Source organism: Tyto alba, unplaced genomic scaffold (genome assembly GCF_018691265.1).
Source record: "Tyto alba isolate M040663 unplaced genomic scaffold, T.alba_DEE_v4.0 Super-Scaffold_10, whole genome shotgun sequence".
NCBI lineage: Eukaryota > Metazoa > Chordata > Aves > Strigiformes > Tytonidae > Tyto > Tyto alba.
In genome coordinates this window covers 20,170,827-20,185,000 of record NW_024881262.1, presented here as the reverse complement: position 1 = coordinate 20,185,000, position 14,174 = coordinate 20,170,827, and the positions used below count along the sequence as shown (strand labels likewise).

The following is a 14,174-nucleotide window of genomic DNA, read 5'->3' as shown; positions in this document are numbered from 1 at the left end:
AAGCTTTCTCATAGTCTAAAAATCAGTCCTTGTCAAAGTTTCATATGTAAAGATCAACACCTATATAATTCCACACTTATCAAGAACTTAGACTTAGTACCAGCAGCCATTTTCCTCGTCCATTTTAATTTCTTTTCATCAAGCAGCACAATTAACAAAATTTTGACCACAGAATTTCTCACTGCCACCTTTGCCCAGTCCCCTGGGACATCTGTGCTCAGGCCACTGAGGTCCTGCCCACCCTGCTGTAAAAATAAAACCTGTGCATGTCAGCAGTGGGAAAGTGCATCTGCTTTTGCACTTGTCTGCCTCCCTGAGCTGCTCTTCTCTGTGTGTTTTACCTGTCTTGAGCTATTTGTGCATAAAAGAAAACAAGTGATGGAAGTTTGTTGTGTGGTTATTTTAAAATTGCCCCAATATCTGAAATAAAGCAAGTCAAGAGAATCAGTTTCAAAAGTGATTTAAAAAATAAACCCAGGTGTAAGAATACACTGTGAAATAATTAACTGGAGAAAACCTCAGCTCTGAGAACAGCCAGTCATGTTTTTGTGGTTGCCTTAGACAAAAGGAGTCTTAGAGTGGAGATTTTGGCAGAAAAATATTGGTGTAGACGTCATGTAATCCTAAGAGTTTGAAAAGCAGTGATTGCATGAAAAGAGCCCTTTCTTGCAGTGCCTGCTCTGTGCCATGCGATGCCCATCAGGTGTGAGTGTCTATGACACTCTTCAGTTCTGCGAGGGTTTCATAGCCCACAGACAGGGGTGGGTGCAGGATTCAGTGCTGATGCATCTAACTTCTGCAGTTTTGCTCACTGAATTTGATGGTGGTGAAGGGCCAAACCCCATCACTGTAATAATCCTACAGCTCCACAAGCCTTCTGCATTTCTGTAATTCTCTCCTCTCAAACGCTGGGACAATCCATGGCTTAATGCTTTGTTTTCTATTCCCTGTTGCGGCCCTGTTCAAAGCTCATGTTTGTTAATTGCTTTCACGGGGCTAGGTTGAAAGCGCTTGCACACAGCAGGAGGGGAAGAGCCAGCTGGAACAAGGACCCAGCTACACTCAAGCCTGAGACCCCTAACACCAGCAATCAGGTAACAGCCAGAATCTGGGCTGGATTTTCAAACCCCCAGAGGAGGCTGCAGAGCTGGTGGCTTGAAACAAACCAAACCCCACATCCCTTAGACTTACACATGAAACTCATTTCGTGTGCAAGCTATTGAGAAAACAATCCAGGGATCTCCTTACCTCTGCTTCACAAACCACAGCTTGGCTTCAGACCAGCCCGGTGTCAGCTCACAACATTCCCCCAGTGCAAGCCATGCTTTTGCAATCTAGTTATTCCCAAAGATGGCCAACAGATTTAGTGGCTCAATTCTTGTGAACATTAATTAGAAACAGTTTGTGTCCAAATCATTTTGATGGCTTCTGAAGTACCCATCCATAAACACAAAACATAGTAAACGCAAAATGATCCCAGTGAGACCAACAAACCAAGGGGCAAGAGGGCTCGATGCTCAGACTTACCTCCTCTGCACCACAGAGTCCTGCTGTCGCCACTGATGACTGGTTCCTCCCATATATACCAACGAGCAGATAACTTCGTCTACCACTACTATACAGTATAAAGCAGGTTAAAATTTGGCCCAGAAATTGTTCCTTTCAGCAGGCTCTTGGTTTCGAACAGAGCAGCATCTGAAGAGCAGAGCTGGGCTTTTCAAGGTGAGGAAGGTGCCTGGCTCACGCTGCCGCTGCACCAACGCTGGAGCGGGGCCCATCCCAACTGCTCCCCTCCCTCCCCCACCAGGAAGGCACACCGCCTGGGTTTCAACCCTTAGCAGAGATTTCTTCTGAAAAAAATCCCAGATCTGCCGCTCGTGAGACACAGCAGCAAGCACTGGCAGCACCGGCAGGCAGGCAGAGGCTGGATGATGGCACTTTTACCTTGCACATATAGATGGGGTGAATTTAGAGACCACCCTTGGCTCTTGACTGCAGGGCCAGGCTACGACTGAAATGGAGATTCACCAGTTGTAAACTGGGGGGTGTCAAGGGAAGACATAGAGGGAGAGGAGACAGACAGTTGGGCAGAAAGAGGCAGCGCACTGGAAAAACCCTCCCAGCATCTCCATGCAGCAAAACAGCACTGGCCTCTGACCTGAACGAACACTCGTGAACCCGTGAGGCCCCAGGGGGATCACCAGGGTTCCTCCGGGGACAATGAGCCACAACCGAACAGAACTGTGGGGACTGCATGCATAAAAGAGAGGGATCCTAACATACACAGACAACGAGCCTGGACCCCTGAAAGCAGGGGGTTTCTGCAGGCAAAGGAACGAACACGAAGGAGCGTGGGAGTGCCGAGGTTAAAGGGAACTCCTAAGAGCCGGCAGAACCGGTCCACCTCATCCCAAGAGGATGCAGAAACTGAAACATCTCACCAGAGGCACACAGTTTTCCAATAGGCCCGGGGCAAAATCTGAGACTACGAACTTCAAAGGAAGAGCAGAGCTTCCTTGGCCTCAAGCAGGAGGATCACACCGAGCCCCTGTCTCCCAGGGCAGCCTCAGTGCCGGGCTGTGAAGAGGAGCTGAAGCCACGTCCTGCAGATGGTCATAAGCCTCCCCGTCAGCAACCACAACGCAACAGCCAGGATGCAGGAGGCATCCTGAGCCTCACCACTCTGCAAACTGCTGACATGGGAATGAACCAATGCACAGACCTTCAAAGAGAAAATTTTATGGACGCTTTTATACACATACACAAATATTTTAATATAATGGTAACTGAAATGTTATCCATATCCTTAGTACTGTCATAATTAACTAAAAAGATATTTTTTAAATTTTGTAAAAATGACGTATTTTACACATCTTCTATTTACAGTTGCAATATACTTAAATGTTATAAAACATCCACTCTGACCTTTAAAATATATGTATACTAGGACTTAGCATTAGATATATTATAATTTATAGCAAACTTAGGGTTTGCTGTGTACCTATCTGTTCAATGGGAATTTCATAATCAGCCTGGCTTAATAAAGGCTGCTCAAAACCAAAAAATTGACAATGAAAAAAAGACAGGGAATGTGCAAATATCGGGGCAGGCAAAATAATAAAAAAAATATCAAGCTTGCAGTTTTAAAAAATAACACCATAAGGACTTCCAATAAATTAAAATCATAACCCACAAATCCTTTTCCTGGCATTGTCCATGATCAAATTAATTTTCAGTACTATTAATCTAAAAGGAAAAAAACCCCGAAGAACAAAAAACCCCCCCAGCCACCCCAGGTCTTCCCAAGGCCGTGTGCTCCCCATGCTGCAGTCAAGCATCAGGATTTGCCGGGGTGGCTGCTGCTGGCACAGACGAGCTGGCTCTATTGATGACTCGTGAATAAGTGCGCTCCATTCCTTGCTGTTTTGCCGAGTCCTCCTTGTATGCAATCTTCTCGTAAAAAAAGAAAAGAAAATAAAAAAAAGACAACAGTGAGAGAGATCTGAATAGTTTGGTGTCTGAAGTGTTCATTGTCTAACCAAGGATTTCCCATTTTTTATTTATTACACAACGTTGCTAAGGATCTGACAGAGGAAAAGGATCTTTTCCTGGGGACCCAGAAGTGGCCAGAGGCTGAAGCGAGAGGGAGGATGTCGGAAAGCGGGGCTGGGGTCACTGGCTCCTGCTTCGTGGGGTTCCCCGAGCCACGCTTCTCTAACAACTCTCATACAACCACAACGGAGAAGTCACCTACACTTTATAAACTCAGCAGACGCCTGCACTGGCACCTACAGCCCGTGGTACGGACCGGCCCCAGCTCTGCCCACACAGTCGTTCGGGGCACGCAGCACCCCCCACGCTTCACACACGCGGCAGCTGACAAAATATGCCCATTAGCAGGGCTGGGACCAACCGCCAGGCTGAGGCTGTTGGCAGAGCCGCGCTCCTGGGGAGAAGCAGTGGCAAAAGCTTGCTCTGCCCTGTCCTACGTATAGGCCTGAGCAAGAAGGACGACTTTTTCTGAAGTTCTTTTTAGCCTTGGTAATAGCTATTTTTCCTACTTACTTCTAGAAATACAGACTGAAAACCTGCCTTCTTCCATGGGGCACTATGCTGGAGCATCCACAGCAGAGGCTCAGGCCATCCCCACTGACCATGCAGCCGTCAGTGGTGGAAGAAAAACCTCTGCCCTCCACAAAGCTCCGGGTGTAATCTTAACGCCACCAACCCCCCGTTATCCCTCATCAGGGTTGCAGGTCAACCACACCGCCTTTGCTACTCGGGCAGACAGGGCCACGCTGCCTCCACATACAGCTTTAGTGCCTGAGCCGGCAACTCGGGCGGCTCCGGGAAGGAGCTGCCCCCGCGCCGGGGGCTGGAGGAAGAGCACCGGGGCGCAGGCACTCGCTGGCAGCGCCCCGCACCGCCGGGGAAGGTGCGAGGAGAGGCGGGCAGCACGGCGGAGCGCAGCCTGGCTGCGGCACACACCGCCTGCCCCGACTGCCGGCTTCACCCAGCCGGCACCCAAATCCAACGCCCGCCCCGGCGGCGTCAGAAGAAGAGAGCCAGGGTGGGCACGGAGCGCCGGGCTGTACCGGCCCCCCCGAGCCCCGGCGTGGGCAGGGCTCCGAGAGGGGGACCACACTCAGGGGACAAGGGGGGCTTGGCTTCATCAGTACCTTCCTATGCCCTTTGTCACCGGCCCTTCCATCTGGCCACTTCTGCTACTACTGGCACATGCTTTGCATCAGGAGGCTCTTACTGAGCTGCCCCACTGACTTCCCCAAGGTCATGACTAGGATCATAAAGGACATGGGTCTCAACACTGCTCATGGACAATACCTCACAAATATACCTTGTATTTTGTGGTGTTTTTTTTTTTTTTTTTTTTTTTTTTCCACTCCCTTAGCAAGGGAGTCATTAGACGTGAAACTAAACAAACATACCAAGTAGAAAAAACAGCAAGTGAGGAAAGTACATGACATTAAAAGAAAAAATAAATGTAAGAAAAGTGAACATACCACTTTTGGCTATAGTATTGAGGGAAATGTTAGACAGGGAAGAAGAGAAGCTGTATAAGCAAGGACCATGACAGAGCTGTCAGAAAAGATAAACAAAACAAAACAAAACAGAGAAAAACATATGGTGATGAAAGAGTCATTGTCAGTGGGTGAGCAAACAAACCCATTTTGAATACGACAATGGGAAAGATGGTCAATCTAACTGGTGTAAAGCACACAGCACAGCTACAAGAGAGCCTCAAGCTTTCCAACTGCGAGATAAGTATTTCAGCCACAGTTTATGGCATGTGATTCCTCTGAGGCAACACACTGCGCAGAAGTAGGGAGTTCATGCATTCACTGCAAGAGGAGTAGAGTTTTCCTAAAAAGCCACGCTGCCTGGACACCTGTAAGGCTGTCCCCACAGGGCTGCAAGTGGGAGACTGGTTTTCAGTGTGGACTTTCAGATGATTTTGGTTAAACAGATGATGATTTTGACTTTTGATGGATGAACTCTTAACTTTACATTATTGACATTGTTATGTACAAGTAATTTTTTGTTACTTAGTCTCTTCATGTACATGAAGAAAACCGAGAGCTCACTCATATAAATACAGGTGTGAGTATCTAATAGAACTCACCTAATATTTTCTGAATGCTGAAACTCATGGGCTGCTTACGCTTCATTTAAGTTGACCATACATTTTCCATTCTTGTGGGGAACAGTAGTTCACACAAGACATATGGTATTGCCTATGCACATTGACTGGATGGCCAAATTAACTTTCAGAGGAGAGGCATGAACACTGAGTAACAAATGATACCCTTAATACTTACATATTTAATATAGCAAACAGTGGTAAGTATTACTTATGATAAAATTACTGGAATGCTTGAGGTTCACAAATCTTTATACACCTAAACAGGAAAGGAGCACAACTCACAGAACAGAAACCACCACTGAGCTTGACTCCCACCTGGCATACACCAAGCCTTCAAAGCAACTGCACAGCTTTACACTCTGTGAAAAACTAGCTCAGTTCTACAGTAAGTATAACAACGGGCCAAAACCAATGGTAAGTCCTTAGTCTCCTCACATGTGAAGATGAATAATACAGCATGGTCTAATGAGTGCCAGTTAAGACACTTCTGTGAGATACCATCACTGATACCGATGTTCAACAAAGTAACTGTACACAAACAGTGCTTATGTGTGCTATAGACACCTGGAAATGCAGGGCAACTGCTAGAGAATAAGTATTTCTCAGATGCAGTTTAAGGTGGCCTACACACAAACATGAAGAGAAATAATTAAGCATGATTTAATTTGTACTTCAATATGCAGAATCACTAAGTATTTCAATTAAAATGGAAAACTTAATAAAAAATATCTGCATAGACACAGCAGTAGAATAGCTGCAAGTGTGCACTGAAGTCCAGTTCACTTGGGGTGCATTTCATCTAATGTAGCCAAGCATGTTCATCCTTCCTAACAGCTGAAATACATGGCATGTATTTAGACAGTGTACTTAAATATAAAAAAATAACTCTTGCTCTGAAAGCTGAATACAAAAAGAAACTATAAAGACACCTCCTCCAGTTATAAGCTAGGTCTTAAAAGCAATTTATTGTTTTAATTAAATACATCACAGCTGTAGGTTAAAGCAAGCAAAGCATAAAACACTAGTTTAACTGATGATCTGTCTGTGCCTCTGGACCTCAGTCTGCATTTAGTCTCATGAACATTCAACTTTTCAATACATAACAAGACAGGTAGAAGACAAATCTTTGTTGATCAATCAGATTCATTATATATAATACAGCTAGATTTAAAAAAAAAAGGGGGGGAAGGAATAAACTATGTTTTCTCAGTGACTGTTGCACTGCCAGGTTTTATTTCTACTATTTTGTTCTACAGCTTCATTTGTCACTAAAAGACACAATTAGCCACCCCCATTCAGCCCAACCAGCAACAAAACAGATGATCTAACCTGCTCATTCATAACTGCAGAGAGCTCGCTGAGCATATCCTTATAATGAGACTTCATCTCTCCCTGATATTCAAATTGGTCCTCCTTAATAAGGCGTTCATTGACATCAAGAGCATGCCCACATGCTTCTGCAAATTGCCTACAAACACAAAAACACAGAGAACAACATACAAATTTTGTAGTAATGACAAAACCCTATCTATCTATCTATCTATCTATATATGCACACTACTGTTCCTCTGCAAATTACACCTTGTTAGAAGTGAATTTCAGAACTCATTCCCAGATCAAGAAGAACATAGGCTACTAGGACAGCCTAAAACTTCAGTAAATGTTTTCTTGGGAATGACTTGTAAGATAGGGTAAATGCAGATGTAAATTAGCCTGATTCAATTTGGCCTGATTTCATGTCACACCTACTCATGCAGAGGGTGGAAATTCTGAACTTAATGTTTACCTGAAGATTTCTTTCAGAAGCTTAACTTGATTATCAGGATATCTCTTAGCATTTGTCTCTTCAAGAAAAGCTCGAGCATATGCCATTGGTCCAGCATTTACCTGGGGGAAAGTTACACATCTTAGGTGCAGAGAACAAGCACTTTATTTTAATTTTCTCTTGTGTTCCAAGGCTTGGGGACTGGCCTCAGGCAACCAAGCCTATGTGAGGAACATCATCTTACTCCTCTTGTCACCTGGATGAATCCTGGAGAGCTTTTTTACCGAAGAAAAGGGAGTTGGTCAGCCGTGCACAAACTGCAGATCTCTGTTGGCCTTTGAAAGTCCTCAGACAGTTAACCATCTAGAAAACTGTGTATTTGAAGACATTTTAATGGGGGCCCGAAATACACACACCTCTCACCAGTCCCATCTTTTCTAAATAGGAAATGACAAAACCAAACCTAACAAAACTCCCTTTAAAGTATCTGCATGTTTGGCTGTATTAGGGTATTAGGGGCTGTATTCTCAAGTAACATGTGATGGTCTTGCTAGAAAGGTCTTAACATTTATTTAGAGAAGATTTGACTGAAATAGTTATATTTGCACATAAATACAGCATTCATAAACATCAGTGGAAAACTTTCCATTCCCTTGCATTTTTAGAGCAGGCTCCAATAGCACTGGAATACAAGATATGACCAGAAAAAAAAAAAAAAAAAAAAAAAAAAGAGGCAAATTGTCATTACCTTGACACTGACACTTCCTTGGAGTTTGAGCTGCAGTCGGATCATGTCCACTTCTTCCATTGTGCAAAGCTGATTGAGCTCTGAGACTTTTTTAGACATCTCATCAATCGCTACTTCAATAGGGTTCAGCTCTGTGCTGGTTTGGCTTATGACTTGAATACGCTTCTTCACGTAGGGAAACAAGTGACTAGCTACTCAAAAGTAAGAAATGTATCAGAGAAACTCACCCAAGAGAGTATTTGAGAAACCAAAACAATTAAGTCAAAGTATTAACTTTTGACTTTTTCAATCTCTTTATCAATCCATACAAATTAAGTTTTAATCACCAAATGAGTGAAAGTGACACAGCAGGTCCAAATTGAATTTTGATGTACCTGGCACTGGAAGAGCATTTCCTTTTGAATTCACCACTGTTTGGTACTGAGCTTTGTCACATCCACATGACAGGCAAAAAGCTCTCACCGCTCAGATTTTAGAATCCACAAATTTCTTCTTCTGAGTTAAAGTACCAAATGATAAGCCCATACCAAACTTCAAACAGCTCAAAACATCCCATCAAATATGTTTCAAGTTAGAGGTAGGAACCTCTGGTTTAGCTGAATTGGGTATCGCTCACTCACAGATGAACAACTGTTAAAACATCCCCCTTAAATAAGAGAGGAATTACTTTTAGTATTCAACCTAAATACTGCTATGGGAGCTGACAGAGGAATTATTCATCCTTAAAACCTCTTCCTTCCACGCAAGGCCTTTTTACGGATCTCAAGGGGTCTGGCAAAGGTACTGTTATGGCACATTAAGTCTGATCTAAGCTAGCAATCTTTTCCTGATTGCCCTACACATTTGGAAGGCCTCCCAAACTCCATGTACGCCCTCCTCCAGTGAGCATCTGCTGCCAGTCAGCTCAGATCTAAATGGGCTCCAGCTTATGGGGTGGCTGTCTCCTGGGAGAGCAGGAAACCCAGGACTTCCAGAGCTGGAAGCGCGAGCCACAGCCAGGCACAGGAGAGAGCCAGCGATCCACAGACCGCAGGCAGGCTGCACTTGCCCCCTGCGCTACGCAGGCAGCAGGCTCAGGGCAGAGGTGCTGAGTGGGTGCTGTGCAAGCCACCCAGTCCCTCTGCACAAGCACTGTTAAATACCACTGTTCCTCCAGCCATACTGCTAAGCCTTGCTTTCTTCCCAAACTGAAAGCCTTTCTCTTTACGTAGGAAGCAAATGAAAATATATTACTTTATCAGGGTCGAGGAGGGGAAGATAGACATTTCCATTAGAGGAAAGCACTGAGGCGAGGCAGGTGCCAGAAGGAAAAGCAGGGGAGAAGAGAATGTCATCAAATTCCCACCTAACGCTGAAGGCAGAGCCAGGCTGAGCGTGGTGCAAGCTGATGACAGCATGTAATAACCCAGGGAAAATATTCTGCTGGAAGAACAACCCTCTCTGTTTTTGCCAGACATACCATAACAGCTGCACTTTAAAGTCAGTGAAACTACCTGCTTCAGTAAAGATCTCCAAACACCTACTGCTATTCAAGCACTTAAAAATCCCTACACACAAGCTACCTCTCTTTTCTTCTTCTTACAAGCAAAGCTGTGTCATGGAACAAGATGCCCTCAGACATCAGTGCCTCTTTCCTGACTTGCCAGAACAAAACTTTTAGGCGACTACCCCTGTGCTGTAAGCAGCTTTCTTCACTTTGCTCTTTGGGGGAAGATGATGCACTGAAGCTGGTAGGGAACTGGATTTTCTGTCACTCAGGAGCCTTTGCTGTGAACATCAACCTCTCTGCTCGCAGCTGCCCATGAGAACACCACCTCCATCTCAGACAGTTTCTCATACTCCCAGCCAAAATTCGCAGGTCAAGTTTCAGTAGTAGTTTCACAAAGGATGTCTCTTTAGAAAGAGATTTCACTCATGATAAGGAACTAAACATTTTCTGTTTAATATGACTCAGTAAGAACAGACATATCTAGTGCTTCCAACATTCCTGTCTTAAAACACTGATTGTGCCCAATTAGATGAAATCTTGCATTATATAGAATTTTTTAAAGTGAGAGGTATCTTACTCCCATTTTGAACAAAAATTTGTATCTGCTAAATTTTACTCTTCTTAGCAGAACAGACGCCCTACTTTGCGTTTTCTTTGACTTATTATTAAAAGAACAATGGTTCCAAGTGCTAAGCCTCCAGCAGAACCACTCCCAAATTACGTCACTGCAAGAACAGTTAAGATGTCAATAATAAGGAAAAATAAGACAGCTGATGACTCCAGAAAAGAAAATAACTTTCCCTAGGACAGTCAGCAGGACTGTAAGAAAGCACGTATTTTGCCAATGGACACACTGAAAAATATTGCTTATCTTTCTATACAATATGCTGTGTCCACTGACTGCAGAAAACCTGGCGCATGAAAAGCGCTGCTGGGCTTAACTAGCAGAGTTGGGATGGAGGGGGAAGCAGCCTGAGCAAACGTACTTGTCAGGATTGTGCGCCTCTTGCACTGCTCTTCTACACCTCCATGCTTTTTTCCTGAGAGTGTGAAAGGTGTTTCAAACACAAACCGGTTGATGTTGTGATGCATTTCAAAGTCAGTCTTCCGATCTTCAGCTTCTTTCTCTTCAAAGAAAGGCGTAACATATGTCACCTGAATATATGCATATTTTGGATCCAGGTCTTTGGGGTTGACCTGTGTAACAGTGGCAAACATAAGAAAATTCTATTAAGTGTGATGAGCTTCCAAGGCATCCATTATACTTCTCCGATACTTTATCATAGCAATACCAATTAAAACTGAGACTTCCAAATGTAATATTCAGTCCACAGATTAATATAAAGATATTGAACCAAGAGGCCCCTAAGAACAGTGGGACTTTTGAATATAGCCATTGGCAAAAGCAGATGAAAGCTAAGAAAAAACAACCTGCTTCCGCACTGCAGTAAATATCTGCATGCTCTCTGCAGGCACATGCTGGAACATGCTCTTCTCCCACTGACTGTGATGCCCTGCTGTAACCATACAGCACCTGCTGTACTATAAGGTGAGGGTCTTGTTTTGCTTGTAAAAGTAGGTCATAGTAGTTTACACATACACTCAGTTCGTATTCATTCAAAACACAGCTCTCGAAACGTGAACCGTGCACACAGTTCTCTCACTCATGCAAAAACCACACGCCTTTCCTACCTTGTTGGAATCCTGGATGATCTTCACGTTATCTATTCCGAACTTGTCTGCATAAAGTTTCATCAGCCTTTGAGAGATCTCAGACAAGCCAGTTAGTTTTGGTTCTTTATAGATATACTCCTTACCTTCCTCTTCTTCAAAAAAACCCTGTTTGGAAAAAAATGGAAGGATACAGTGAACACCAGAAGCAGGGCAAAGCCTAGATGAGATGCTTACATCAGGAATCAAGGTTGCCTGTGTACCCACCAGAGTATCCAGCATGCCACCGCCAGCACCGAAGTTAAAAGCTTACCCCTTTCCACTCCTAGCAGCTGCAGACCTAGAGGTCTGTGTTTATACTGGTCTGGTATCTCCAAAGTTACCCAAGAAATAACTCATACATGTTTATTCATGTAAGAAACTCAGCTTTTTAAAGAGTTAAAGTGCTTTCATGAGAATGCTGATGTGTATATGATGAAAAAACCCTAATGAATTAAAAATTGGACATCAAAAATTCTTTAAATTTTAATCATTTGGTTAAATTAACTATTTTGGAAGCACTATGCTACCAGAACACAGGTGTAGCAGCTGTTTGCTGGATGCCTAGCCCAGCTGGGGTGCATGCAGGGTGCCACCTCCAGCACATCTTATCTGGGAGCCACGTGTGCAGGCAAAGGCCGGGCAGTGCTGCCCGCGGCGATGCGGGGGGCCACGGCATGGGGAGCACCCGGAACCGCTCTGCATCCGTTCAGGGCAGCTGAGGAGGAACTTTGGTGTCATCTTGAAAGACCATACAGAATTGCAGCATTTGCAGAGACAATTAGTAAATGATTTACATTTGAAAAGGAAAAAAAAAAAAAAAAAGACACACAGACTGTGGTCCTTTGCAAAAAAGCTCCATCTTGTTAAGGTCATTTACTTGTTACACTGGATGGACTTGGCAGAGCTTTAATGAAAGGCTCCACTGAAGAGCTGAACAAGAACCTGTCAGGCTTCAGAAAATTAACACAGCATTGCATCACATGCAGGTGAGACACTCAACTGCTACATGATGAACATTACATCAACACTCCAGGAGATGCTCTCCCAGATGAGCAGAAAGCAGCAGGTGCCCCATTAACAAGGACTGGATTTATCCCAACGCCATGAGCAGCACCAGCCTCCTCCTAGGATTTCACATGCCAATGATGAAATCTGGCAGTGTTAACCACTGCAGCTGCACCCAAACCCTCCTCCTCTCACCTTAACAGAAAGTGACCCACAGGAAAATATGTGAAGCTGCAGGGATAAAGGGGAAAGGCAGACAGCATTAAAGACATCAGACCCAAGCTCCTTTAAATTTAACACAATGTGGCTCGGACTGATAATTCTACAATATGCCTAGGCAAACTGCCATCTGTTGAAAACCAGAGAAGCACAAATGAATGAAGTCAAGAGATACCACCAAAATCTCTTTGGAAGGTACTCCTGCAAAATCCAGCCTTTTCATGTTGAAGTGTATTTCAATTTTGGCCACTAAAATTATTGACTAGGCAAATCTTCATAAAAATATGTACAGAATTAAAATAAATTAGCTGTAAATTTCAATGTTGGTTTAGGAAAAGAGCTCCAAGCTTTATTTCAATAGGGATTAACAAATACATGCATCTCTGGCTTCTCCTTTGGTGAGGAGAAGGGGGCAATAAAATTGTCTTTTAACTTGGTAAGTGCAAGTGCCAAGAGCACTGTGGGCACCTCCCCTGTGAGGCCAGGCTGAGAGAGTTGGGGGGGTTCAGCCTGGAGAAGGTTCCGGGGAGACCTTAGAGCGGCCTCCCAGGGCTTAAAGGGGGGACAGGAAAGGTGGGGAGGGACTCTTGATCAGGGGGTGTGGGGATAGGATGAGGGGTGATGGTTTTACACTGAAAGAGGGCAGATTTAGATTAGCTATAAGGAAGAAATTCTTTCCTGTGAGGGTGGTGAAGCGCTGGCCCAGGTTGCCCAGAGAAGCTGTGGCTGCCCCCTCCCTGGAAGGGTTCAGGGCCAGGTTGGACGGGGCTGGGAGCACCCTGGGCTGGGGGAAGGTGTCCCTGCCTGTGGCAGGGGAGTTGGAACTAGATGATCTTTATGGTCCCTTCCAACCCAAACCACTCTATGATTCTGTGGTTACTGGAAACCAATGACTACCAGCAGCAACAGTCTCACAATGACCTTCTAACATTGCACAATTTTTAACAATATAATCAATAAAACTCCACAGGCATATGAAGATCTTCACAGGTAATTAGAGAACAAATCTAGAGCTCAAAAGCTGACACCCTATAAACATTTACTGAACTGGGCAGGCAACTGACTTTCTATTGATTTCACTGAGAAAAGATCTGCAGGATCATAACCTGGTTTCTGATCTTGTTTCCACAGAAGCAAAACTGCTTTATGTGGGAAAACCTCATTAGTTTCATGCAACCATACTTAAACATGCTACTCAGGATTACTTCTGTCAAAAAGCATCTGTTTTCTGTTACTATTCAGTGTTTTCAACAAAAAACCCTCATGTTTTCCAAATTAATCACAGAGCAAGCTAGAATACACTTTATGCTCTTAAACACTGCCTGCATGCTGGAACAGTTTTTATACCAAAACTGTAAGTGTCAAATCTCTGTGCTGATGCTGCATGGCACACGAAAATGATATCTGTGTTAATGGTTTTGCTTAACAAAAATATCTGAAAACAAACAACTAACAGATTTAGTCTTGTCTCTAATGCAAGAGACATCATTTAAGTACATATTCCCTACAGTATTTCAGCTGACAAGTGACAAGCAGAAGTTAATTGTGAGCTATAAATAATCTTTTCTGCCAT

General features: G+C 44.1%; 1 protein-coding gene across 11 annotated transcripts in view; it reads right to left on the bottom strand.

The window, feature by feature from the left end:
* Positions 1–2,753: 2,753 nt before the first annotated feature.
* DOCK10 (dedicator of cytokinesis 10) overlaps positions 2,754–14,174 on the bottom strand; it is a 159,004-nt gene continuing 147,583 nt past the window's right edge. For 8 of the 11 annotated variants that reach the window (XM_033005484.2, XM_033005477.2, XM_033005479.2 and 5 more), the window contains 7 exons: positions 11,357–11,503; positions 10,651–10,861; positions 8,176–8,366; positions 7,449–7,549; positions 6,992–7,130; positions 5,022–5,097; positions 2,754–3,450 (listed from right to left, as the gene is read on the bottom strand). In XM_033005484.2, the coding sequence (XP_032861375.2) occupies positions 3,383–3,450; positions 5,022–5,097; positions 6,992–7,130; positions 7,449–7,549; positions 8,176–8,366; positions 10,651–10,861; positions 11,357–11,503 (933 nt within the window). In that variant the 3' untranslated portion in view covers positions 2,754–3,382. Of the gene's footprint in view, positions 3,454–5,021; positions 5,098–6,991; positions 7,131–7,448; positions 7,550–8,175; positions 8,367–10,650; positions 10,862–11,356; positions 11,504–14,174 lie in introns of all 11 variants that reach the window. The other 3 variants (XM_033005482.2, XM_033005483.2, XM_033005481.2) reach the window with 2 other exon arrangements.